Source organism: Takifugu flavidus, chromosome 20 (assembly GCF_003711565.1).
Source record: "Takifugu flavidus isolate HTHZ2018 chromosome 20, ASM371156v2, whole genome shotgun sequence".
Lineage (NCBI taxonomy): Eukaryota > Metazoa > Chordata > Actinopteri > Tetraodontiformes > Tetraodontidae > Takifugu > Takifugu flavidus.
In genome coordinates, this window is record NC_079539.1 from 10,190,959 (window position 1) to 10,218,375 (window position 27,417).

General features: G+C 41.4%; 3 protein-coding genes across 6 annotated transcripts; all 3 read left to right on the forward strand.

Moving 5' to 3' along the window:
- The first annotated feature begins 129 nt into the window (after positions 1-129).
- On the forward strand, positions 130-4,766 carry LOC130517396 (AN1-type zinc finger protein 5-like). Of its 4 annotated transcripts, none has more exons than XM_057019236.1 (6): positions 130-280; positions 2,045-2,227; positions 2,335-2,488; positions 2,593-2,678; positions 3,030-3,152; positions 3,876-4,766. In XM_057019236.1, the coding sequence occupies exons 2-6, from the start codon at positions 2,071-2,073 to the stop codon at positions 4,022-4,024; spliced, it is 669 nt and encodes a 222-aa protein (XP_056875216.1). In that variant the 5' UTR covers positions 130-280; positions 2,045-2,070; the 3' UTR covers positions 4,025-4,766. The 4 variants fall into 4 exon arrangements, with proteins under 4 accessions (XP_056875216.1, XP_056875215.1, XP_056875218.1 ...); XM_057019235.1 differs by having other exon boundaries at positions 176-356; XM_057019237.1 differs by lacking the exon at positions 130-280 and adding an exon at positions 1,857-1,955.
- Positions 4,767-7,334: 2,568 nt separating this feature from the next.
- Positions 7,335-15,657, forward strand: ccdc135 (coiled-coil domain containing 135). Its single transcript, XM_057019656.1, has 17 exons — positions 7,335-8,076; positions 8,257-8,404; positions 8,488-8,613; positions 8,685-8,879; positions 9,321-9,434; positions 10,227-10,445; positions 10,563-10,700; positions 11,181-11,250; positions 11,411-11,539; positions 11,618-11,746; positions 11,939-12,132; positions 13,250-13,465; positions 13,544-13,654; positions 14,050-14,166; positions 14,441-14,626; positions 15,015-15,154; positions 15,265-15,657. Exons 1-17 carry the CDS (start codon positions 7,925-7,927, stop codon positions 15,350-15,352), a joined length of 2,472 nt encoding a protein of 823 aa, XP_056875636.1. The 5' UTR covers positions 7,335-7,924; the 3' UTR covers positions 15,353-15,657.
- A 2,538-nt stretch (positions 15,658-18,195) lies between these two features.
- On the forward strand, positions 18,196-25,777 carry tmc2a (transmembrane channel-like 2a). The gene is made up of 19 exons (XM_057018865.1): positions 18,196-18,745; positions 18,854-19,277; positions 19,785-19,937; positions 20,125-20,215; positions 20,464-20,545; positions 20,625-20,731; positions 20,829-20,927; positions 21,722-21,864; positions 21,951-22,098; positions 22,176-22,364; positions 22,709-22,888; positions 23,442-23,600; positions 23,812-23,940; positions 24,149-24,216; positions 24,499-24,738; positions 24,807-24,932; positions 25,101-25,179; positions 25,299-25,419; positions 25,534-25,777. The coding sequence occupies exons 1-19, from the start codon at positions 18,667-18,669 to the stop codon at positions 25,746-25,748; spliced, it is 2,832 nt and encodes a 943-aa protein (XP_056874845.1). The 5' UTR covers positions 18,196-18,666; the 3' UTR covers positions 25,749-25,777.
- Positions 25,778-27,417: the final 1,640 nt, after the last annotated feature.

Below are 27,417 nucleotides of genomic sequence, written 5' to 3' on the forward strand. Positions count from 1 at the left end.
TGAGAAGAGCATTTTTAGAGATGTAGAGAATTCATAAATGAATTTTTTTCTTGCATATCTGCCCTCTACTGAGCTTTAAAAAAAATTAAGGAGAAATCAGTTCGCAGGGAGACCTAAAGGGGGCAGTAATGAGACTCCAGGAAAGCCAACAGCCGTGGAAACCCAAAGAAGAAGAGAGGCGATAGAGATCACCCAGGAAAGGACAGGCTTCAGCAGACAATTGGCGTGAGGAGACTGGAAAGAGTGATTACAACGTCCTCCGTGTTAGGTGCCGTTGACGGTAATCCGGCTTTTTCCTCAATCTATAAAGAGTCCGGAAATAGCAACATTTATTAAAAAAAACACACACACACAGGGTAAGTAAGTCACGTTTAGCTTCCAAACGAAAAGACCGGAAACCCGTATACTAGACAGTCGTTTGATTATTGTTCTTGATGATTCTAAAGAACACATCGACATGTAACAACAAAAAGTCACATTATGTTTTAATGTAATATCTCTTCGCGTTAATAGAAAGTTGTCTCAACAACATCGGTACTCGATATCTCGGATTGAGTAATATTTTAAGATGTTGGCACGTGTTACTGAAACTTTAAATCGTCAAGTAGAAAGGCTGTTTATACAATCCTCACTCTGTTTAACACTACCCTGGTTAACATGAAGCGTAACATCGTATAACTCTTAGAATTTCCTCTAAATGGGCCTGTCGGAACAGCTAAAATATATGCAACTGATCTGAGTGGGGTTAGTTTGTAGATTGATTTGGTTGTATTTGTTTTTTAACGCTATTGTTTGACGCTTCCTTTTACAGCTTCGTGTTTACCGATTTGGTTTGGTAGTATGGACATTATTACAGTTTGTGTATTTACTATCAAACTTGACAGTTTATCCTGGTTGTAAACAAAAGCAACGAACATATACATAAAAGGCAACAACAATGCTAAGTAATCTGTTGAAGCTAACCTCTAGCATGCTAATATTAGCAACATCGCGGAAATGTGCTTATGCTGTCGTTGCATCTTAAAGGAATTGGCCTAACTGATGATATTAAAAACTCGTTAAAAACATTTAACCCCATTTGTTAATAACACCGAGTCATCTGTCTTCTTCAGACTTTCAAAATACTGTTGAGATACCACTATTAGGCATTAGCCTGTTAGCGTGACTCAGTAAATTTCACGAAGTGACACTGCTACGGCCCGGTGTTTGTGGGGACGTGGCTAATATACACGATTTTGATGGGCCTTCGAAGCCCAGTGATGTTACAACGCAACGAGTCACGGGTTTATCAATTCGGTTGCCCATTTAAAAAAACAAAACCATTTGCCCTCCAGGGTTTGATACATTGCTATCCGATACATCTTCCGCACCGTGGCCTCAACACCGCTGCTTTTCCTGTGCGTTTAGAGCAGCTCTGTTCGTTCTGGGCTGTTTACGGACTTTCGAGGTAGTCTATAATTAGAACAGTCGCGTGGGTTCGGGAACCTCGTGAGGCTACGCGTGCCCCTCTGAGATTAACGTCACACTGCGCTCCGGTGGTACCGTGAACGCACCATACGGGCCACGGGACCACGTGACCTGTAGCCGCTCTGGCTGCTGCAACGGTGCACCCGCACACGTGAGTGGGCAGCCCGCAGCGCTGGTTACCCATTCAAGGAAATGAACCATCCTAAAGTTTTGAATGATCCTTTTCTCCCGTCTCAGAACAAGTGATGAAACATTTGTGTTCAGTTGCGATAGTTGCATTTGCATACAATGCAAGTAGAGATCTCTGAACTATTCCGTGTACACAACTCTGTTTGTCTTTCATCAAATGACATGATCGGCTTATTATCATAGTAGTGTTTACCCTTCAGTAATCAGAGAAAGCCAGCAGTAGTTACCCCTGAATAAGTGGATGTGGGGTCAGAGCCCAGTAAAATACTTGGAATTAGCAGAAATGAGCACAATTTGAGGTATTGCCAAACTGCGTCTTGGTGTTTAAGGTTACCTCTAAACCTCTAAAGTGTGAAATGTATTTCAGTATTTCAATGTGTGTCTCCAGGTGAGGAAGAGGTGAAAGACATCGCGATGGCCCAGGAGACCAATCAGAGCCCAGTTCCTATGCTGTGTGCCACTGGGTGTGGTTTCTACGGTAACCCAAGGACTAACGGCATGTGCTCTGTTTGCCACAAGGAGCACCTGTCGAGGCAGAACAATGGAGGAGTCACATCTCTGAGTTCTATGGGTAAGATCCGTTCTGTTTTCCACACTGTTCTTTAGTTTCGCTCTAGACAAGGTCATTCTGTTGCTTTCCTGTTTTTAAACTATAACACTGCGATTGAATGTGTTAAGGAAGCAGCAATAGTCCCACAGGGGAGGTTTCTGCCATCCAGAGGTTAGAGGCCACCCTAAACACTGCTGCAAGTGCAGCTGTCAGTGTGGCAGAAGAAGCAGCTGATGCTGCCGCCGCCAACACTGTCGAGGCCTTTGCCACAGAGGCTCTGAGGTGAGGGCATTCCTTTTGTTTCTTGGCGTAAACACAATTATTCTGGGCCTTTTACTTTAAAAAGAACTCGCCTTCTAATCGTGTCCTGTTTTCTTCTTTGGCAGTGGTGTTTCAGCAGCCATTTCAGAGCTGAGCCTTTCTTATGAGGACACGGGGGCTGTGGGAAGCAGCAAAGAGCTTTTAGAACCAGGTGGGTTTAGTGCAGACCAGGTGATTAGTGCAGGGGATATGTATCAGTTCCCTCAACACTGTCAGATGAGAACGATGACTTTCAGCCCATCAGTGATGAAATCCTTTCACAAATAAACTGAAGATGAATGAAGTGGAAATCTAATAATGGTGATTATGACTGAAAACTGTTTCAGTATATTATCATAGCCTTGATACCTTTGGGTCCTTGCACCATCATAATAACTACTTGGATATTACACGATGTGAGTGCAAAATGTATCTCCGATTTGGCTATTGTCATTAAGACTCTGGTATTTTATTTGCCTGTTTTCACATTTTCTGTTGTGGGATTTTTTTCTTGTTTTTTCAGCGCTGAATCAGAGCACAATATTAACCTCACACTCTGCTGACAGTGAGAACTCAAAAGCCCCAGAGCCCCCAAAACTCAAAAGGAATCGCTGTTTTATGTGTCGCAAAAAGGTCGGCCTTACAGGTAAAAGAGAAACCTACGATGAATTTGGTTGCTGTTAAACATGGCTGAGCTTTTTTATTAGGTGGAGCTTTAATTTTGGGGTTTTACCAGAGATTTAATGGCATATTCTTTCTTGGAATGGCTAAACTACATGCATCAGTTAATGCTCACCACCCATTTTGAATCATCCATGTGGGGATGATTGAATCATGCATGTTTACATGCTGAGCTATGCTTAAAATTAGACTTTGGCTCCTCAACTACAGAGAAAATGGAGGAACTGACAAGAACATCTCCTCCTCCTACTCCTAGTTAGCAATACGCATCTTTTCAACCCCTTCCTGGTTAACCTACGTTGTCTCATATTAAACAAGCCGAGTTGGGCAGAGGATTCAAACAATAGGAAGCTGGATAATCGCACAGCTTTGTTCTTCTCGTACATACTTGCTACTTATTGTGGAAATAAGACGCTAACAAAGAGTCAGTTTCCAGTAGCATTGTCTGGCAGTCTAATTTTGAAGAGGACTAGTCGGACTAACACATTTACATCTCTAGTTGTCCCGTTATAGTCAAATCTGGGCCACAATTTGTGTCTTTCCAAGTGTCCTGTAAACATACTGATTATTATTGGCTAGATGAATGTGTCGTGGTTCTAGATAAGACTCGGCCTCCACAGATTTCTGTCGAGCTAAATCTGAAAACTTGGCGACACCAGAATGTTACAAATGTCCTCTTGTATTCCAGGTTTTGGCTGTCGCTGCGGAAATCTTTTCTGTGGAATTCACCGTTACTCCGACAAACATAACTGTCCCTACGATTACAAAACTGAAGCTGCTGACAAGATTCGTAAGGAGAACCCAGTGGTGGTTGCTGAGAAGATCCAGAGAATATGAAGACGATTCTGAATGACTTGAGATGCTGGCAGTAGTGGACTTAAAAAGTGAACTTCAGCTTTGAAGAAACGCCCCCACCCCCGTTCTTTGTTACTTTCTGAGGAGTGTTGTCATTGCATGACAGTCATTTGGCTTTTTGATCTGGTTTCTGTTAATCGCTCTGCAGTTTTGTGAAGCGGGACTGTGTGTGAGGACAGGGTTGGAGCACATCTGATAGTGACTGATTAAGAGGGCTGGAGATGATCGGGTGCTGGGATGGCTGGCCAGTCTGCTTTGTCACTACTGGATCACCTTCACTGCGATATCGATGCCTGTGGGGCTGTTGGCTGACGGGTCCGTCTCAGCTTTGCTTTCTCTGCTGGATTGAGTAGCAAAATGGAATTTCCCTGGAGATCAGGAGTGCCATCATTAATCACAAGAACTTTGGTCCTTGGATTTTGGTTCTTGAGTGTTTGCTCAACCAGAAATGCTCACGGGTCCTGCTGGGATGTCACCCTCTGTTATTCCCTGTCTAATAAGGTAAACGGCAAAGACTTTGTTGCTCGCAGTGTCACCGTGGATCTTTGGCTCCTGGTCAGGACGAGGCATTAGTACAACATCCCGTAGTTTCCTTCTTTTGTCCATTGATCTTTAGCTCGGTAACATTGAGACATTTGAAGCCATCCACTGAACATACATTTAATTTTCTCTTGTGTTTTCTGAAACGTGTGTGTGTGCGTGTAAGACAAGTAGTTTAAAGCCATTTTCATGTTGTTTTTTGCCTTTAAATGAATTTAGGTCTACTAATTTTTTCATTCTTGTGCTTTGATTCTGAATGTTGTCCACAATTATCAATGTGAACAAAGTGTGTGTGTGTGTGTGTGTGTGTTGTGTGTGTGTGTGTGTGTGTGTGTGTGTGGTGTGTGTGTGTGGTGTGTGTGTGTGTGTGTGTGTGTTGTGTGTGTGTGTGGTGTGTGTGTGTGTGTGTGTGTGTGTGTGTGTGTGTGTACTTGACAGAGGCCTGGGGTCACCGTTTATTAATAATTTCCTGTTTGGTTGCTTCACCTTTGTTTTTTATCCTTTAGTTATGCAAGTTTGTACATCTTTATTTATATACTGCAGTGTGCGTAAACTTCCAAATAAAAAACAACACCTTGTATGATGCGACTTCTGAGCTGCTGCATTTCTGGACTGTCGTGTAAAAGATAAAGAGATGTCACAGTCACTGATGGAAGAGTTGGTGGGTGTGAACCTTGTCTGCCTTTGGACTCAGACTAAGGATTCTTTAGCTAATCATGTTTGGCCCGACTGCTCATCATGCACATATTTAGTTGTCAGAACTAGCGAATGTCGTGTCTCCATTCAGACGCCCGTTCATCTTCACTCATGAAATGATTTCTCTTGGTTCTCTGCATCTAAAGTGTCGGTACGCGTTGGAAGGGTGTAAAAACGTTAAAGCACACTGTTACAGGCCAGAAATCACGTTAACGTCGTACGTAATCCCTAATTGAGTCTGAATGTTTGACGACTTCAACTCAGACATGCAGCAAAAACAAATCACAACTTTTCAATGGAAACCTTTATCTAATACATGTAAATACTAATAAAAGGAAACCTGGATCCTCTGTTCGCTCCACTTTTTAGATTTTCGGGTTTTACCAAAAATCTGGGAATTATGTCTCGGTATATGTTTTTAGTAAATTGATCTCATTCAGCACATAAAGGCCTCGCGGATGTGTATCTGTAAGCGCCTAGAAACTATTTTGATTGTAACAGATGCCATATAAATAAAGATTGATTGATATAAATGTGCATTGTCAAATGAAACTAAGACTTGAGCACATTTAAAGCTTATTGTAGCTGCACAATTTTAATGAACTTTAGGTAGCACAAAACAGGACATGCATTTGCCACATTAACCAATCTTTGACATTCAGGCCAACACAAGTTAAGATATTTGAACAGGAACAGCATAAAACTAATTGTTGGAAATATACGGAGTGCACCCATCCGTGTAGGACGGAGCCTATCCCACGTGCCTTTGGTGGAGGGGAGGGTAACACCCTCTCGTTGCAGGACTAACATCTCTCCTACATCCCTCAAATCCTTGTTAGTATAAATGGTGGTTGTAAACTACACTATTGTAATAATACATAAAAACTACACTATTGTAATAAAGTTTTATTCACAGTAATTTCACCTGAAGGCTTTGTTAGTTGGTCCAGGTCCTGTTGGGACCTGGGAAAATGACATTTTCTGTGGTGGCTATATTCCGTGTGTTAAATATATTTTTTGAAACTCTGAAACAATCGCCTGAAGAAGCGGCTAATAAAGCTGGACTTTTAAACCCCAACAGATCAAGAGAGACAGTTCAGGTCTCATGTCATTGATCCGTGCAATGGCAATAAAAGACAGCAAACTCGAGAGGTTGAGGAGGTCAGAGTATCTGGTGGATTCCTGGGGTCTCCTGGACAGGATAACACAACTCAAAAAATGTTTTATATGGACCGGCAGGAACGGGGACATGAGGACATTTAAATAGTCTCTGTTAGCGAGGAAAGAAGAATAGATATGAAGTCCAAACCAAATAACCTGTAGATGAGGTTTTCTCAGCATGGAGATTTGATCCAGATCTTTAATGTTCCAGACTGGAAAGATGTCAGGTATATTAAGAATCCAACTTCAGAGGTGGTGTTTTTGGGGGTTTTATTAAATAATGTGTTTATTGATGGCAATTTAGCACCTTTCACTCATCTAGCGAAGTGGGCTGGTTTAGAAGCTGCTAGTTTAACTGGCTCAATAGTTTCAGACCACACTTTTGTCACACATCCACCAAAATAGCAAAAACTTGCAGTTGGACTGGGATTATGGGCTGTTTTCTAATTTTCAGTGGCACCTGCCTCCAAAGGATTAAAAGGGAAAGGTCCCATCACCCATTGGATCTGTGAATGAGATCAAAGCCTGAATAGTCAAGAATGAGCAAAACCTTTAATCCCTCAATGAGCAGCTTTGATTTAAAGAAACATACTATATTGCAACTATCTTGCATTATATAACTTAACGTTGTTCTGTATTACCGTTGGCATTGACTTCTACCAGTCAGCAGCAAAGGAAAGAAAAACAAATTACAAGGTCAGACATACGAAACGTTACTGTGCAGGTTGAAATGCACAGCAAAATGTGAATTTAACATCTAAAATCGTCCTTTAATGCATGAATTATGAGAATCTTGGCCAAGATTTTGAATGGCCAGTGCACAAGTGTATTAAGTGTGTGTGTGTGTGTGTGGGGGGGGGGGGGGGGGGGGGGGTGCAGCCAGTGGCATCATATGTGCTCATTAATTGCTGGTTTTGTTCTTTCAGATGGCAAATATATATAGAGAAAATAAAGGAAAGAAGTGCAATGAAGTTGTTGAACGTTTTAAAAATTCTTTATCAAAGTTGTTCACGGTAAGCACTTTTTATCTGTAATTCTGTACATTTAAGCATCGTTTGAGTGACAGGGTATGACGGCCTGAACACACATTCATGCAACGAAGAGTTAAACTATCATTTGATTTAGAAATTAAATGAGACCCTCATGCACATACATATACAGTATATGTACAATATATAGCATCTTTTTGTAGGTGATACTTGTGTATGCATGAAGGTACAGAAGCATTCAACAGTAAAACAGAGTTCAAATAAAGAATTTAAAAGTGTTTAAATTAGTAAATGTAATTGAGAACTATAGTGAAATAGGAGAGAAATGATTTTGGTATATAAAGATAAGTTTATTGATGCACATGAATTGTAACAGGACTCCAATAGGCCCGAGACACGGAAAACAGAGACACAGTTAAATGTGACGATGCTAAATAAGTAGAGACAATGAGACAGAGACTGGAAGGAAGTCTATTCATACACAGAAATCCCAGAAATGTGTGTAGACCATATTTATATTTACGATGGAAAGATGGAGCCATGGGCAGAGTCACAGAGTGAAAAGCCAAGAGGAGAATCAGAACTGCAGGAGGAGCAAAGACTTCAGCAGGAGGGTCCCAGGAGGATTTCAGATCTACTGCAGAAGCTGTGAGCTTAAACACACACACGCACACACACACACACACACATGCACATTCATGACAGTCTTAAATCAAAATAAAGTGGAATTTTAATATCGAGCCATCCAAATGTCTTACCAATGTCTTATTCACTTTCATTTAGGTAAGTGAATGTAATAAATGCTGAATATGTGTATTTGTATCACAGACTCAGTGAAGGCACCACAGCGTCCTACAACTCTTCCTCTGAGGCTCGAATGGTTGAAATTGCCGAAAACTTCCAGCGTCAGTATTCCCACTTATTCCCCGAACGCAGACCACTGCTGATGTGTCCGGAGAATGAAAATGGCATCAAGGTAACGACGTGTACTCTCATGGCCAGACGGCCTGTAAGTACCCTCTGTTAATGTCCGTCTAATACTTGTCCTGTAATCTTCAGAAGTTTGTGTCGACCACTCTTCGGCCCACAGCAGTGGAACACCCTGAACTTTACCACTGGAAGGGCTGTGCATCCGTTGTGGCTGACCTTTTGTCCCTGAAGCCTTTGGAGTCCCCTGTGAACCTGGTAAGAATGGCCACCATTGGCGCTCTCATTCCCATTTCCATCTCCATCTGTGAGCGTGTGCGCTGTTTCAGCCCCGGCAGCTCTTCGCACCCTCTACGGTGCTGCAGAGTCAAAGTGCCACATGTTTCGAAGCGGCCACGCTGCTGTGCAGCCTGCTGATCGGCGCTGACTACGAGGCCTATTGTGTGAGCGGCTACGCCAGCAGGGAGATGTGTGAGTGCGACCAGACCGAGCAGGAATGCCCCCCAATGGACACTGGAGAAAAGGTAACGAAGGAAACGAAGGACACCAAGGAAATGGATATTTAAAAGCTGTATGAAGTGTAAAACATGGTTGGGCAGCTCATTTGTGCAGTAAACTTTAAAATCTCAACGTTAGCGACCTTCAAGGATTTTATTTTTCTGTTTTTCGGAGATAGTTGCAACATAATCGAGGAATTCTCACATCACTGGTGACAGGTTGTTTAAGGTTTTGTCTCCCTGGGAAGCAGCACACCTGTAGACCCATTACTAACTAGCATCTTCCCATAAGCCGTGGTCTATATGCACCACCTGCGGGGGCAGCCACGGAAAATAAACAACAGGTGTAGGTCAAGAGTAGGTAGATGTTGGTAAATACTGAAATTTGTGATACGGATATGCTTAGAAGAATGCAAATGATTGAATTGGCGCATCTTTGACTATTTTTGTGTCGCATCTTCTTCTCAGGATATGATGCAGGAGCCACAGCAGAACAAGTACAGACTGAAACCAAAGAAGAAGCTGCAGAGTCGCTATCTTGTGCAGCAGGAAATGAAGAAAAAGAACAAAGAATCTGCACAGGTGATCTGTAGATCTGACAATGTTTCTTTTGAAGCTAAAATAAGAAACAGCTTCCATAGCCTCTAAACATGATTCCAGTCCTTGACTGTCCCATCAATATCTAACATTAATGGGATCTTTTCATTGACTTTGATCTTAACTTGGAACTTGTGGGATGGATTTTGGATTATTTTTGAAAACCTTTGCTCCTTCATGAGCTCCCCACAAGGGTGCGTACTTTCACCACCTTTGTTCATCCTGGACCCAAATATGTGTCCAGAAAACAGAAGAATTCTAAAATATGTGGCTGATTCTGTCATTGTGGGGGGGGGGGGGGGGGTCCAGGGCAGCGAAAGAAGCCGTGACCCTGGAATGGAGGACTTTGTGTGCAGTCACATCTTCAAATTAACATTTGCAAAACAAATGCTATTTGTAAAAAGCAAAAAAAACATTTTTTATGTGACCCCTTTTTTTTTTAATGTAACTTTACTCCTTTATGTTGCTGTATTTTCCCAGCCGGCCATCAGCCAGAGGGTCCCACTGTGTGAGCTTGGTCCTGCTTCACGTTTCTTCCTGTTAAAAGAGGGTTTTCCTTGGGTTGTTGTGTGTCGAGCGTCAAGCCCTCGGTTACGGGAGAGACAAAAATAAATACCTAGAGACACTTTTCATCATAACAGACACGATCTAAATTAGAATCTGACGTTCCTAATGCCCACCAGCAGGGGATTCTGGGGAATCTCCAGGCACAGACCAGAAAATAAAGATAGAAACTTTTGCTCCTCTGACCTATGACCTCTCCTTTCTACTCTCCAGAAAGGTGAAGAGCCACCTGTTGACACCCTGAGAGGTTTGCGGGTCCACTGCTGGGTTCTGGTGTTTTCGGGCAGCAGGGACATTGAGGAAAACTTCTTCATCGACCCTCTGAGTGGGAACAGCCACTCCACCGACGACGAGCACTTCCTGGGCATCGAGAGCATGTGGGACAATTACAACTACTATGTCAACATGCAGGAGTGCTGCAAGGACTGCTCTGTGAGTTCCCAACGTTGTGACCTATGAAGCTCAGGACAGCCTGGAGCTCACACTGCAGTGTGTGTGTGTGTGTGTGTGTGTGTGTGTGTGTGTGTGTGTGTGTGTGTGTGTGTGCAGGAGGTGAAGTATGACCTGGAAGATTTGAAGAGGTGGGAACCAGTCTTGGCTGGAGTGACCTGCAAAAAAAAGCTGAAGGATAAAGTGTTGAAGAGGAAGGAGATTCGTTTCTTGGGGAAACTAAACAGTGAACAGGAGGTAGGACTTTTAGCCATGTGCATCTTTCAGACGTGTCAACAAGTTCAGGTTAGAGGTGCACAACGCAGCACTGACCTAAATGTCCAGAGATTTGTGGCACAGTGATTCTCCTGCTTCGTTGTGTCTTGGAAAACTACTTTTTTTTTAACCTGGATTGGGATTCAGAGATGTACTGTTTAAAGTTTTGCACAAATCTTTATTTGAAGTCAGATTTTCTTCAATCATAATTCACATTTACTGAATTTTCTTTGATCTGATTTAATTTAAATCAAGCTCATGTTCAGTAGTCAAATATTGGCGATTATTCTAAATGTGACATCTTTTATTATATAGTTCTGAAACTGACATTTGGCCCGTTTATTTCCTGAGTGAAATGTGGCCTTTTTCCATCTAAAAGTGTCCCCTGGCTCTTTATGTATCCTGATATATCATCTGTCTTGGATTTTGGATAAACCGTGCTTGTGCTGTCTTTAAATAAAGGTGGAGCTGGGCCCCAAAGCTTTTCAAATGCCAAAGCCCTGGAGCAGTTGCATCTCAATCTCAAAGAAAAGTAGGCCAACATCTCGTAATTTCAGTTGACCCAAGGCTGTATATTTTATCCCATTTGCTTCTTTGTTTTCCTGCCAAGTCAGTTAGATGCTACTTGACTTATCTTTGAGAATAGATTTAGATTTCAAACTCTGTTGCTGACGCAGCTCCCTTTATTTCAGACCTGGAGCACAGATATCCTGGAGGCAAGAAGGTGACATTCTACAGGAAAGCAAAGCTGGAGAGGTTTGGGCTGTACCTGCAGTCTGATGGGCTGCTCACCCGACTGACAACATACAAAGACCTGAGCTGTGTGTGTCTTCGTGTGCAAGACAATCACGTGCACGGCCTTTTCCCACGTTTTATAACATTCGCTCTGTGTGTTGAAGGCACCGAGGTGGAGCTGGTGAAGGAGTGGTATCAAGGCAGAACTGACTTTCTGGACCACAGAGAATTTAACAAGATCCTTCATGTCACCACGGAGCACTTTCTGCCTGGACGGAGTTTCCATCTTTTATGTAAATCGACGTCCTGCAGTGTCCCAGTTAGAGCTTGATGTCACTATTAATCAGACTTTACTAAACTTCTAAGAATGCGGCTTCCACATGTTCCTACAAAAATTGTTAATTTCCCACAGTTTCTCAACAGCCCCGCTCGCACCAACAGTTGCATGAGGAGACATTTGTGTGACGGTGGTGTGCCTGACTCAGTCCACAGGTATTCCGATGCAGAGCACAAGATGGAGTTTAACAGCAGTGCGCGAGCTGACGGTTTGCTGCGCAGAGTGTTGACAAAAAGTGACATGACAGAGATGTTTGAAGGCCGGTTTGACTACCTCCACTACCGCCGCATCAGCTTTTCCATCCCAGATGGGCTCTCGGATGTGCAACATATTCCTCTGAAGGTAAAGATTGAAACAGCGGGGACAAAACCTGGCTCCTTTTGGATGCGTTATACACTAGTGTGTAAATGATTCAAAATCTTCATATACGTTGAGACTATAGATGTCAAAGGTTATTTGGTAACAGTAAAAATGGTCTCCAATACCAGCCAAAATGCAAGGTTAATATTTCGAAATGCACAAATGCCCCCTGGATGTCAGGTGTGAGAGTAGACTACTATTATTCTGTTTATTTTACAACATAATAATAGTAGACTACTATTATTCCGTTTATTTTACAACATAACAATAGTAGACTACTAGTATTCTGTTTATTTTACAACATAACAATAGTAGACTACTAGTATTCTGTTTATTTTACAACATAATAATAGTAGACTACTGGTATTCTGTTTATTTTACAACATAACAATAGTAGACTACTGGTATTCTGTTTATTTTACAACATAATAATAGTAGACTACTGGTATTCTGTTTATTTTACAACATAATAATAGTAGACTACTGGTATTCTGTTTATTTTACAACATAATAATAGTAGACTACTGGTATTCTGTTTATTTTACAACATAATAATAGTAGACTACTGGTATTCTGTTTATTTTACAACATAATAATAATAGACTACTAGTATTCTGTTTATTTTACAACATAATAATAGTAGACTACTAGTATTCTGTTTATTTTGCAACATACATGCAAATACATTTATCTTGAAGATACAGATTTAGAACTCGGGCGGAGAGTGGAGGGATGTACTGAGTAATCAATGAGAAGAGAGGAGGAGGAGACCTTTTGACTTTTTGAAGTGTTTCTGTGATGATGTTTGTTGTTTTACGGCTGCATTCGATTCGATTTGGGCAAAACTCTAAAGGACTGATTTATGCTTTTGTTAATTGGGTAAACGGTCAGACTTCCTCATGCCTAAGATATGAAATCTTGCCCCATAAGGATGAATGGACAATCATTAGCTTAGCTTGTTTTAGCTGCTGTTGCAAGTTTATATTTATGCAATGCAAAATACATGGAAAGAAGCACAACGAACTGATGTTTATGGCTATGAACATGATTGTATCCGACTAGTTAGATTTACCAGAGCTTGATCTTTGTGAGCAAACAGAAAGTGGAGGAGCGTTTCCACAGAAATCCAAACCTTCCACTCAGTGATGATGTGGCCAAGCGGGTGTTTCTTATGGATGAGCGGAAGATCCAGTTGACCTATCACATGGAGTATTTCGCAGCCATCCCCTCAAAGCGTGTGCTAATCAAACCACTGCCGGCAACAGAATCACGGAGGGCGGAGGACTTCACCAGCGCCAACATCCAAACGCTGCAGGTACAGACCTTCAGTCAGTAGCCTTCAGTCAGCCCACCCCCATCTGATCATAACGTCTTACATCTGTGTGTCTGTCAGGTTGACCCTTCTGTAAAGCCCCCCAGTCGAATAGTGCTCTACTTGGTACTACAGGACCTGGTAAAGGGTGAAATCGCAGCAGCCGAACATGCTAAAGTGTCTCGAAATGAGGTAACTATGGTGATTATTTTCCTAAAGACTCACCTTCATCAAGGTTTTAAGGTGTACAGTGACATTGCTGGGGCAAGCCTTAAAGAAAATCCTGTAAATTAATCAGAACCATCCTTTATGGACCAAACGTTTGCTGTTAAAATTGGGAACACAAAGCAGGATTAGCTCAAGATCTTATTTACCACTGCGGCATCTCAGTTCTGCTTCTGAACAACAGTAAAGTTTGAAAATGACCCCCTTTACTGACTTTTAGCCTGTCTGGAAGGCCTAACTTTAGGTAGAGTTTGGTGAATGTTTTAGATCACATTGACATCAGACAGGTCAGCCATAGTATTCATAGTATTTTCAATTAAAACTTGATACCAAGTATCTGTCAAATCTGAATGTGTGAGAAGTTCAGAGACATCCTGCAGTCCAGAGAGGAGGAGGAGAAGAACCTTCAGCTCATCTTCTCTCCATGGACATACGCAGGAGCTGCTTTGGCCCACAAACACCAGAAACAGAAACTGAAGGTAACACACACACACACACACACACACACACACACACACACACACACACACACAACACACACACACACACACCACACACACACACACACACACACCACACACACACACAAAGGGCTATTTGGGTCTGATTGATTAAGTCCTAACCTGGTGCCTAAGCATGTAGTGCGATTATAGTTATGATTTAATCAACAGAATACAGAGTATGTACAGTTTATAAATGTCATTTTTCTTTCCATGACTGTCATGTAACCTTATTGTGTGTTTTGCCTGCCAGACCGCAGAGCAGCAGGACTGGCAGTTGGAGCATGTGGATGACTACCTGGTCCCCCACCTGGTGAATCTGGAATTCCCAGAAACTCTGAGCGCCACAGACGTTGAGAATCTCGTTGCTAAATGTGTACAAGAGTTCAAAGAGAATCGAAAGGGAGTTGCCAACTTCCTGAAGGAGCATCATAAGAAGGTAGAGCAACACCCGACTCACAGCTGCCATGGCGTCTTCTGCCATCTATGAAATATCAGCACCAACAGGAGCTGTACCCTTGATTCCATGTCTTGGTCCTTAATGGAACCCTACAAATGTCTGTGCAACATCCATTTAGCTGGTCTTAGCAATTTGAGCAGCACAAAAATGACAAAACATAATGGCATGTGATGCCAACAAAGAAACAAAGATTAAAGTTGGGACGAGAAGGCCCGTCATGCTTGACGCATACAGCACAAATGCACCGCTAGCTTCTTCTGTAAAATGTATAAAGCGCAGGTCTGCTGGGAATGCTTCAGAGCTGCATTAGTGCATTCATGCTAACACGTGCTAAACTGTTCTTGTGCTAACGCAAACTTGTGTTTAGTTGTTACAAGAGCTGCGGGAGAAACAGCGATGGTACCAGCAGAACCAGGGCCTCCTGAACAAAGAGGAGGTGGAGAAGTTTCACGATTACTGCTCTGACAAAACTCTTGTCATGAAAGTGGTCCAGAGGCGACTAGACAGGTACTGCGTGCACTCACGCAGGCAAAAGTGCACACACACACACACACACACACACACACACGCGTGTGCACACAGTTGAATGCTGATAGCTGCTGGCTGGTTTGTTCCAGGTACGTGGAGGAAACTTCCCAGAAAGTTGCGGCTTTTCGCGAGCAGCTGCTTAAGAGCCCTTGGCTGTCGCTTCAGACCCTCAGCTGAGATGGACATGCACATGCACCAATTCCTCTGGACCCTCAGAGAAACACGCAGCGGATGTCAGGGTCGCCATCTCAACGGGGCCCATCATTACATTTGTGCTTCAGTTTTGTTTTCACAGACAAGAGATTTAGAAAAGTAAAATAGAAAAGATAAGACATATGTGGACAATGTGTTTACCTTTACTACTATCACCTGCAATGTTTTACTTAAAAAAATGATTTGACATTTTAAAAAATTCAAAATATTAGACATTTGGATGTCTCAAAAACACCTAAAGGGATTTTCATTAAATTTTGGAAGTAGAATTTTTTCTGTCTTGTTTTCTGACAAAATCTTAAACCAACGTTTATCTTTAACCAGAACCAAAGCCCTCGGAGAGGGCCGACCTCCACAGAGCAGCTCATTTCCCCACGTGTGTGTGACACTCGTGGTATAGTGACACAAAAGTTACACAACATTTTAGGTTGCATCAAGATCAAAGATCAAATCCCACCGAAATAAGGAACACCACCAAAATATATTAGGATCTTCTCTGGCCCATTATTAGCATTTTCAGGAAGTTTTTACATAAATAACTGCTAATGCTGACAGGAAGACAAGCAAAAAACTGTCTGTGTGTTTCCCCTGGCTCTGTGGCTTCTTGTTTTACTTGTTTTCTTATTAATTTTTCAAGTACATGCCAATATCAGTTTTGGATTATTACAAATATACAGTAATTTAAAACTATATATCATTACTATTTTTTAATAGTTTTTTTTCACTTTGATTTAAACTGTCAGCGCTTCCTATTGGTCAAGACAGTGACGTTCCTATGGCAACAGTGACACAACATCTGTCATTCCAGACAGATGGAGGCAGCAGAGGCAGTCAGAACTGCCCTGTTTCTTTATAACAAATCCAACATGGGTTTTTCAAAGTTCCAAAAGAGACGCATCTTTTAGTGTCCAAATACGGGACTATTTTGTTTTTGAAGGGATGGCAACCATCGTTAAAACAGGAAAGATGTATATGTTGGAGAGATCCCAGCACATCACAGCCACCACCTTGGGCAGTATTTCCAGGAGTTTCTTCAAATTAACCACACAATTCAAATACTCTAATACTGCTGTAGGTGGTTTGGAAGCCTTATGAACTAAAGACGTTAAAAAAATAAATGCTTTGCTATATAAGCTGCTCCTGCCATAATCCCAATCGAGCAAATACAGAAAAGAAATGCTCATTCATGGGGGCAAATACCACCTCCTCGCAAGTGTAGCAGCACAGCAGTCAAAACTTAATCACAAAACTTGAGAACACACACACACACACACCTGCAGACCAAAAGGGAGCGTTGTTAGTGTCTCACAAGTGGGAACGGCCAACCGTGTAATAGACCTGGACATGAAAATTGATATGTCCTACATTGTTTATGGGGGTGAACCGTATATAAGATGTCTTAAGTGGCATCCAGCTCTCCGCTTTAGAGAAAGGGGGAGAAAAGTGAGGTCATCTAAGGGTGTTAACAGCTTGGACAATGAACTTAACACAGAGAAACCTAAACCTTCATTAAAACTTTAGAAGTGTCCAGTCTAGCCTGTGTTGTCTCCAATAACAGGGAGTGAGAATGTATCAGGACATTTTAGAGGGTGGTGACAAGAGCCAAGTCTTGCTGAAAGTCTCATGTTTAATAATGGGTGGCCCCAGTGGGGGTGCACTGTTGTGTGGCCCTGCTTGTAGTAAAAACACCGGCTTCCTGCCCAATACCACAGCTCAGCTTCTCTGGGTGGTTAATTGATCGCAGCATTCGGTGGCCGAGGGGACTTTGGAAAACGAACACCAGGCAGAAGTTTTTTAACCCATCATCATGCCCAGAAAACAGGATGTTGCCACATCAGATGAAGGTAAGTTAAAGACTGGAGTCACCGAGAGTTTGTTGTGTCCCTGACAGAGTTTTATTGGTTCGTGTAGCACTGAATCATGTTGAATAATGATGTCCATTTATGAAATAACATCCTGAGATAGTTTTTAATATACTGAGTTGGCCTAAATGTACTCAGCTGGTTCTTATTTTAGGAAATTGATCAATTTATTGAGATGTACTGGCGTCTCTTCATTAGCTGCTCATTAAATCTTGAATCATTTTTAAAACCCTTCTTCTGACCTACAAGGTCCTCAGAGGCCTAGCTCCATCCTACCTGGAGGAGCTAGTGACACCTTACCAGCCCAATAGACCGCTCCGCTCTCAGAATGCTGGTCTAATTGTGGTCCCCAGAGTCTAGCATTTAGCTACCAGGCCCCCTGCTGTGGAACCAGCTCCCTGTCCAGGTACGGGAGGCTGACTCCATCGCTACTTTTAAGATCAGACTTAAAACCTTCCTCTTTGAAAAAGCTTATTGTTACTAATTCTGTAGTTCCAGTTATTATCATAAACAGACAAACTATCATACTTAGGGGGTCGTCTAATCATTAGGTCACATCTGAGCTATGCTGCTATAGGCCGAGGCTCCAAGGGTCCAGAAACATGATCACCTGACAGGCCTCTGTCACCCCACTGGGTCATGGTTTCCTCTCCTCTCCTCCTCTCCTCTCCTCTCCTCTCCTCTCCTCTCTCTCCTCTCCTCTCTCCTCTCCTCTCCTCTCCTCTCCTCTCCTCTCCTCTGCTCTGCCTTTGTGCTCTTCCTCACCACTAGCCTCCCTACATCCCACCATTCTCAGCTGTCTTTCTCACCTACCACTTCTTTGCTGTCTGTACAGAATGCGGTCACACAGTAGTGCCACTACCTCCACCCTGATACGTCATCTTATTTTCTAGTCTCTCTGGAGAGAAAGCCATCACTGCAGCCATTTCCATACTTTTTGTGAAGTGGGACCTTTTTCCTTGATAACCCTCATAATGTTTGTTAAAATCACCACCAATAACCGCTCTCTCACTTCATTAATTCATTTCAGAAAAATCTCCCCTTCTACAGTAAGTCCCGTTCATCCCGTGGAACATAACCACTAACTAAACTAAACTAAACATCACACCTTTATTTGGTTGCTATCTTCTGACTCATTACTCACAACACATTTTTCACTTCCACCACATTCTGAACTCCTACTTATGGAAGAGATTATACAGAAGCAGCTTGAGTGGGCTGATGTATGGGATAACTTGATTCATCTGAGGTGATCATTTGTGGCATGACAAACATCACAATAAAGCTTATCAACATGGATCCCACCACTGGTGTCATGTTGAACTGTTCCTGATTAGAAAGAATGAGTTTGGATCCTGCTGGAGTACTTTTTTTTACACTGGCATGTGAGTACATTGTGTAAATAGCTGCTGGTTGATGGTCAGAGAAGGTCTAACTATATCTTTCGCATCCTCAGTTGAGATTGAGATGGGTGAAGACCTGAGCGACAGTGATGGTGAGTTCAGAAACATCATTAAACAGATTTAAAGGTTTTATAGGTTTTATGTTGCTTTGGATCCAAAAACCTCTTACCTAAATCTGGCTTCATTTCTTTCTATTGTAGATGGCATTCCCCAGAGGAGAACAAACAGGAGGGGGGCAGCTGGAAGAGGAGGTGCAAATGGTAGAAACAGGGGCAAAAACACAGTTGATGATGACGAGGACGCAACCAACAGGAAGCGCAAAGGAAGAAATGCCAAAACTCCCACCAGGAGAGGTGGAGGCGGTGGTGGTAGTGATGAAGATGAGAGCGAAGATGAGGCTCCAAGGAGAAAACGAGGAGGGGCAGCTGTCAAAAAGAAAGGCGGCAGAGCCAAGGACAGCAGTGAGGAGGACAGTGATGTGAAAAAAGGAAAGAAGAACAGAGGTAAGGAGGAAGATGGCAATAAGGGGAGGAAAGCAAACACGAAAGGAAATAACAAAGACAAAGACAAGGACAAGGACAAAGACAAAGACAAAGAAAAAAGAAAAAAAAAGAAAGATGAAAGGTGAATCCACTATACCAATATATATATACACATTATACTAATATAAGTACTTGCATAACACTGAGGTAAAAGGTTACTAGAACTACTCATAGATTTAAAAAAAACCTGTATTTGACAAAAACCAATGAATATTGTACAGTATTTATTTTAAAACATCTGTTCATTAATAATTTATTGATAGGTTATTCTTTTTAAACTCATGCTTTCATTAAAAAAATCGCATTTAAAGCTGTTATAATAACAAATAATATTTGTTGGATCATTATAATCTTATGTTACAATCTTAAAAGAAAGCAGAAGTCTTATTTTTCCAAGGTAGTTTTCTCTGTCAACTGGACTGGGTTTCTTCTCTTGAAGGCGAAACGTTTTCAAGAGAAGAAACCCAGTCCAGATACAATGACCTGGATGATTGAGAATCTACACAGACAAGTCTCATTTTTGTAATATTCTGTGATCATTCGAAGGTTTTGTGTTGTCCGTAGTAATTCCTCCCCCGTGTGTCTCTAGCTCGTCAGACTCTGACTCCGAGGCCGATGAGGAGGAGTCCATGTCTGAGGGAGAGATGGCACGACTGATGGAGGAGGTGGAGGAGAAGAAGAAGCTGGTTGCTACCATAAGGAACAAACCCTGGAGAATGAAACGCAGGCTCACACACCTAAAGTAATCTCTGCCCAGCCACCCTCCTGCTGCTGCTGCTAATTGGTGCACATTTGTCAAATGCCTGTTTTGCCATTAAAAGGCAGCAGTTTATTTCATGTCTTTAGATTATTTTATAGGATTTGCGAATTATAGTGTGTGGCAGCAACTTGTTTTTCATCTTTGTACTAACATTACTTTATCGCTGCAGGGAAGCCCAACAATTTGTGGATAAGTTTGAAGGAGCTTTGGGCAAAGGCAAAGGCAGGAAGTGGTATGCCTACAAAGTGATGATGACAAAGGTTATTCAGAATGTTTTAAAGAAAAAAGCACATTTGCTGCTTAGTTTAAAAATAAAATCAGCACTCTGCTTTAATCTTAGCACAGTATATTGATTAGTGTTCCACTCAAAGCTAAAAATAATTTATAACTGAGGAAAGCCAATGAATTCAATTTTCTGAAGGAACCTTGTTATTTATATTTGCTATTGACTTTCTTGTAAAAGTAAAAAGGGAGACATCATGTTTTTTCCCCCTATTATTTCTTCTAGAAATGGATCAAGTTTCAGAGGGACTTTGATAATTTTAAAACAGCCTGCATCCCCTGGGAGAGAAAAATCAAAGAGGTGGAGAGTAAGTGTTGCTGAATATGAACCGGCTGAGCAGTGACCTCTAGCGGGGGATGGCGGTACTAACACTCTCAACGCTCCAGGTCACTTCGGCTCATCTGTGGCTTCTTATTTTATCTTCCTACGCTGGATGTACGGCATGAACCTGGTCTTATTTGGTTTAACATTTGGACTTGTGGTCATCCCAGAGGTGAGACGGTGCTCTCTTGTTTATGATTTTAAAAATTGAATAAAAATCATTATAGCCCATTAGACATTTAAGGATTCATATTTATTTTAATTTGCAGGTTCTGATGGGCCTTCCATATGGATCTATTCCACGGAAGACTGTCCCCAGAGCAGAACAAGCTACTGCTCAGGATTACTCTGTTCTCATGGATTTTAATGTGAGTTTTTAACTGTTGTAATGTAGTGAACTACTACTACTACTTAAGTAATTGTTTAATGTATCTGTACTTGAGTAAAAATAATTGTGCGTACTTTCACTTCTACTCCATTACATTTTTAGTAACTGTCTGTACTTTAGACACCCCTAAATTTCTACAATTTATTGTGTTATATGTTATATTTCATCAACTCTATTGGCTAAAAATTTTGCATGAAAAAATGTTGACTGAAAATTAAACAAATTCGCTGGTAATGCTTTGTAGATCAGGACACTAACTGGCACCTATATGTTCTTGGACATAATTAATATAAAGATATAAATTGTTGTCTTAATTGGTTTAGCATAATGGTAATTTAATAATATCCAGGTAACATCTTTAGAGGCATAAATCAGTATATATACGCTCTTTATCAAAATGGCACAACCCATTGCATGACTAATTTTAAAATATTTACTAAATCTAGAAGTAAGTACTTTGTACTTTTATTTAAGTAAGATTGTTGATGTAGGATTTATACATTTACTTGAATATATGTTTTGCAGGTCACTTATATATTTACTTAGGTACTAAGTTTCAGTACTTCCTCCATCACTGGCTTTAAATTCACATTGCGTCTGTTTTTAATGTTTTTACGCCATACGAATGTTATTAAAGTTAATAAAAGTTAAACTATAAGTTTTCATGCCATCATACATCAACAGAGGAGAAATAATGAAATTTAACTGAAACGCCTCCATCAATGAACTGTATAAGAAGAGTAAATAATGTTTCTGTACATATTCTTCATGTAGGGTTATTGCAAATATTCCGTCCTTTTCTATGGATTTTACAACAACCAGAGGACCATTGGCTTCCTGAAGTTCAGGCTACCCCTGTCCTATCTCTTGGTTGGGATTGGAACCTTCGGCTACAGCCTGATGGTTGTAATCCGCACGTGAGTGTGCTGCAGTATGTTGCACTGGTTTATCCATTGACGTATTTAGAAATATCTATGAGAAATGCTTATTTTTATTTGTTCAGAATGGCCAAAAATGCAGATGTTGGTGGTGGAGATGGAGAGGAAGGAGAGTTCACATTCGCCTGGAAAATGTTCACAAGTTGGGACTACTTAATCGGCAATCCAGAAACTGCTGACAACAAGTATGCTTCTATCACCACAAGCTTTAAGGTGAGCATTGCAACGTCGTTGTTACTGCAGTCAAAGACTTGAGAGGTCCTCTGCCCTGCCAATGTGTGACAAAACAGGAGTCCATCGTAGATGAACAGGAGAACCAAAAGGATGAAAACATTCACTTGCGGAGGTTCCTGAGAGTCTTGGCAAACGTCCTGATCACCTGCAGCCTTGGCGGCAGTGGATACCTCATCTACTTCGTAGTGAAGCGGTCACAGGAGTTTGCCACACGGAATGATCTCAGCTGGTATGAAAAAAATGAGGTAATGTCACATGATTAAAGGTTGATATTACAAGAAAGATAGCCCTTTGCTGTTTTTTTTATTTACTGTTTCTTTTGATGTTATATTAAGATTTAAATGATTCAGGTGGCCAATATGACTCTATCATTTAAATAATAAAGTTAACTTAACTTCATATGATGGGGAAATTTTAGATCACGCAGTAAGATCAAGTAGACATGATATAATATGATTCGATATATGATTTGATATGATATTATATGTTATGATATGTTGTGATATGATGTGATGTGATATGTTATAATATGTTGTGATATGTGATATGTTATGATATGATATGATATGATGTGATGTGATATGAACAGTTGGAGATCATCATGTCCTTGCTCGGTTTGGTGTGTCCCCCTCTGTTTGAAACCATCGCTGAGCTGGAGGACTATCATCCTCGGATTGCCCTCAAGTGGCAGCTGGGACGCATATTTGCCCTCTTCCTGGGGAACCTCTATACCTTCCTGTTTGCCTTGTTTGATGAGGTCAACACAAAGGTAATGTCGTGTGTGTGTGTGTGTATGTGTGTATGTGTGTGTTGTGTGTGCTACATATTGAGTTCCAATATTGTACTAGCAATTACAATTACAATCATCAGTGACTCATAAATTCTACGTTAACATTAGTCATTTCAACACAGAAAGCCGTTTTCATCAGTCACTCATGAGGTTTTAAAACTTTTTTTTTTGGACACTTACATAAAGATACAAACCCTAATTGTAAAGCTACTCCCAATGGTGGAATCCCACCCTGGCATGATAATGCCTCCCTGTCATTACCCAGCAGGGTAATACATTATGTCTTGGCATCCAAAGTCCAAATTTAGACCAGAGGCAGCAGTAGCCTGCCCCTGATTCCACAGAATCCAGCAGATCAGTGAGCAGTCTCTGGTACCAGAGCAAGTGCAGAGGTGACCTTCACATTCTGAAAGGTCAGATATGCTCTGGTACGCAGTGAAACATGGCGGGTGTCAGTTCTTTGAACTATAGTTGACAAATAATTCACATTCCTGCTCCATTGTTAACTCAATACCTCATTTGTGCCCTGCAGCTGGAAGAAGAACAGGCCATAAAGAACGCTTCCATATGGGCCATGAAGGAGTACTACGCCAACTACTCACTGTTGATCAACAACACCGAGGCCACGCCTCCCCCCATGGATCCTGCTGATGTCATCAGAGGACCCTGCTGGGAGACTGCAGTTGGCATAGTAATTCAAATGAAGCAAATATATGTTGTAATGAGATATGAGGAAGCCTACAGGGTAGCATTGGCATGCGTGGGCCGAACTGATAATGATGTTTTCAATCAGTCCTCGAAAAGGAGCTGCTTTATTTTCCACGTTTATTGTCGCAAGCAACAACACAATTGTTCTAAATGTTGTATGCTCGTTGGACTTTTCCAAATCGGTCTTGTTCCAGGAGTTTGTGAAGCTGACTGTGTCGGACATCCAGGTGTCCTATCTGACCATCCTGATTGGCGACTTTGCCAGAGCTGTTATTGTTCGTTTCCTAAACTACTGCTGGTGCTGGGACCTGGAAGCTGGATTTGTAAGTCTGACTGGTTCCAAATCAACCAAATGTTTAATGTCCAGGCAACAGAAATGAAGTAAATACTTGCTGTTAGTGACATTATCCATATCACCAAGAGTCGACGAATATTTTTATAGAATTGCTTTGATTTAGTCAGACATATTTCAGTCACGACTCCAAACTATTTGAATATCAGAAATCAATCACTGCCTCTGTTCTCTTTTAGCCTTCTTATGCTGAGTTTGACATCAGTGGTAATGTGCTTGGACTGGTCTTCAATCAAGGAATGATCTGGTAAATGCCTTCTTTGGATATTTAGTCCTGATGGCAGTAAAATTTTGTTAATATTGCTGCACAGATGATCAGCGTCTGTGTCTAGCCCTCTACTTTCTGTTGCATCAGAGTCAAAAAAGCTTAATTACTCAATCAATCTTTCATCTAGGTTACCTTCAATCATATATTTCCCACTTTAGTAAAAATTCCCAAGATGTCGTTATTGATTATTCCACTTACATGGTATGCATATTTACACACATTTATTACTTATTTATGATGACCTCTTGTGCTGTATTTCAGGATGGGGGCTTTTTATGCGCCTGGGCTGATTGGCATTAACGTTCTCCGCCTCCTCAGCTCCATGTACTATCAGTGCTGGGCTGTGATGGCCACCAATGTGCCCCATGAGAGAGTGTTCAAGGCCTCCAAGTCGAATAACTTCTACATGGGTCTGCTGCTCCTCATCCTGTTCCTCAGTCTATTACCTGTAGTCTACACTATCATGACCCTGCCTCCTTCATTTGACTGTGGACCCTTCAGGTGTCAACATAAACAAAAGTGTCATGCACTTCCACATGTACACACAATAATCATGTTGATGCCTGTAGTGGGAAAGCCAAGATGTTTGATGTGATCATGGAGACAATTGACTTGGACCTACCAGCCTTCATGGGAACGCTCTTCAGCTACGCCGCCAATCCTGGCCTCATCATACCCGCCGTGCTGCTCATGGTGTATGTTTGTAGCAGAGATGGTGATTTGGTTGTAGCGCTTTTTTGGAAAATGACCAAAGCTGCTTTTATTTTTAATGACCCCAAAATTAAGATTTTTTTTCTTGTTTGAATGTGAAACCACTGAAAAACCACTTACAAAATACCTTAAAAACCTTGTCATCTCAACAGTCTAGCCATCTACTACCTGAACTCAGTTTCTGAAGCCTACCAAAAGTCCAACATGGAACTGAAAAAGAAGATGCAGATGGTGAGCAGAAAACATACGATATCAGCATGAAGCTTTGACTTTATCTGTGACTAAAATGTGTTTTCATCATTTTAGTTTCCCTTCATCTCTTTGTGTCTCCCCTCGCTTTTCGTCGTCAGGCTCGGGATGAAGAGAAGAACAGAAGGAACAACACGGACAGCACCAACCAGGTCATGAAAGACCTGGAGGATCTTCTGCCCAACCAATCCCTCGCCTCTCCTGCTCCTCCACCAGAAACTGGTCAGTAGACTCTTGACCAGCTACAGTATATAGTCATCTATATGATTTTATTAAAATAAAATTAGTAAATGAAAAAAATAAATTCTTGTGTGAACTCTTCTGTTTCTCCGCCAGAAAAGACAACACCGACTGAAACCAAACCAAACAAGACCAATCCTGGATCAGCAGGGAAAGGTGTTCGTCTGCAGAGAGATGTGGCTCTGGCATCTGCTAACCCACACACTCGAGTGCTAGTTAGTCAGCCACTGGGGCCAAGGGGCCCCCGAACATCTGCTGCTGCTGCTGCTGGTGCAGGTCGAGGTCATGGCTATGGTGGAGGACCACATTAAAGACAGCAGCAGCACAGTGTGTGTGTGTGTGTGTGTGTGTGTTGTGTGTGTGTGTGGTGTGTGTGTGTGTGTGTTTGTGTGTGTGTGTGTGGTGTGTGTGTGTGTGTGTGTATCCTGTGGCACTGTGCTTTCAGGATACGTCCTTTGTCCTCTGTGGGGGTCTGCAGGTGCTCCATACCTCTACTGGGATTTAGCATCCCGATATTACGCTAGGTGTCAAACAAAAAACACTGTCACACAGGTACAGTCACACACATGTTCATTGCTGTCAATTTTGCTGTTATCTTTAATACCATTATCTGTATTACTTTTATTTTAATAACTCATTATAATACTTTTGTTGCTGCTTATGCTAGTTCATTTTTAAGTGATTAGCTTTTATTGCATGTTTATCTAGTTTTCCCTCTCTCTTGTCAGGTTCAGCAAGTCCCTCAAACAAACATATAAATGTAAAAAAAATCCATTAATTAGCATTCATAATGACACAAGATGTGTTCTATAGACTTGGCTCGAAGAAGCAAATCTGACGCAAAAGCATCAAGATCCTAAAATGGCTTAGCAAGCATTTGTACAGGACAGGTTTAAAAAAAACAAAGACAAAAAAACATAGCAAAAACATCTTTCATGTTCATTCTTTTCCTTCACGGCTGTTCAGGCTACATAAAGGATGGTCATTAGGGACTCTTATTCCTGCATGAGAGATGAGGTCATTGTTAAAAACTTGCAGGTGTACAAACTGTAATCCTCAGTGCCGTTTCAAAGACTGTTTATATTTGGTATGTGGTTGCATTCTGGTCTTGTATATTAAATTTACATATTCTAATTAGGAATTTTCCCTTATTTTTTGCATTAAGAGGACAAACAAGAGGATGTGTCCGTGTACCAAATATGATTTGAATCATCTTGTTCATGTTGTTCAATGAAAACCCCTTTTTCTTGGACCATAAAAGTGAGAACTCTGACGTTTGTTTTATTTTTTTGGTCTTTTTTACCCTCATGAAACTGTACAGACACAACATTGCATCTACTGTGTTGTCTAATACACTTTAATGTTTGTAATTCCTGATTATTATGAACTTCCTGATTATTATGAGCTGCTTCCGATGCCTGAAGCAGCTCATAATAATCAGGAAGTGGAAAGTGGAAAGATGAGGAATGTTCCAGCAATACGTCTGTACACTGACCAGTAACAGAGGGACTCAGTGGCCTGTATGAGGCTAATCACTACTTTTAAGTCATAGCTGCATATTTCTGTCAGAAAACTGAACAGCTGAATACCAATTTTAAAAACATATAGAACAAACACATTAGGACTAAAGATAATGTGACAGAATGTACAGGAATGAGGTCAGCACTGGCTCTGGGTTCCATTCTGCATCAAACATTTATATAGAAGTGTGCACCTGAGTGTGTAATCTCTCTTGGTATTTTGGTGTCCTCCCGCACCCTGTGTGTGTGTGTGTGTGTGTGTGTGTGTGTGTGTCCTGTGCTTGACTGGTGACCTGATTTGGGTGAATTCCAACCCCAGAGGTTACAGGGACGGACTGAAGCGCGGCCCTAATCATTGATTAAAAGTAAGTGCTGGTAAAAAGGACGGCTGGATTATGATTAAATGGATATGAAACACATATGTAAGGGAAGATGCATATATGAGCAACAAAAATCAGCA

Excerpts from the sequence above, each read along its gene's own strand:
- LOC130517396 (XM_057019236.1), top strand. The coding sequence starts at position 2,071 with ATGGCCCAGGAGACCAATCAGAGCCCAGTTCCTATGCTGTGTGCCACT. Across the intron at positions 2,489-2,592 it reads TTTGCCACAGAGGCTCTGAG|TGGTGTTTCAGCAGCCATTT; the intron begins GTGAGGGCATTC and ends CTTCTTTGGCAG. Across the intron at positions 2,679-3,029 it reads CAAAGAGCTTTTAGAACCAG|CGCTGAATCAGAGCACAATA; the intron begins GTGGGTTTAGTG and ends TTGTTTTTTCAG.
- ccdc135 (XM_057019656.1), top strand. The coding sequence starts at position 7,925 with ATGTGTGTAGACCATATTTATATTTACGATGGAAAGATGGAGCCATGG. Across the intron at positions 8,614-8,684 it reads TGGAGTCCCCTGTGAACCTG|CCCCGGCAGCTCTTCGCACC; the intron begins GTAAGAATGGCC and ends GCGCTGTTTCAG. Across the intron at positions 15,155-15,264 it reads GTCCAGAGGCGACTAGACAG|GTACGTGGAGGAAACTTCCC; the intron begins GTACTGCGTGCA and ends GGTTTGTTCCAG.
- tmc2a (XM_057018865.1), top strand. The coding sequence starts at position 18,667 with ATGGTCAGAGAAGGTCTAACTATATCTTTCGCATCCTCAGTTGAGATT. Across the intron at positions 19,938-20,124 it reads CGCAGGCTCACACACCTAAA|GGAAGCCCAACAATTTGTGG; the intron begins GTAATCTCTGCC and ends TTATCGCTGCAG. Across the intron at positions 24,739-24,806 it reads TTTGACTGTGGACCCTTCAG|TGGGAAAGCCAAGATGTTTG; the intron begins GTGTCAACATAA and ends TGATGCCTGTAG.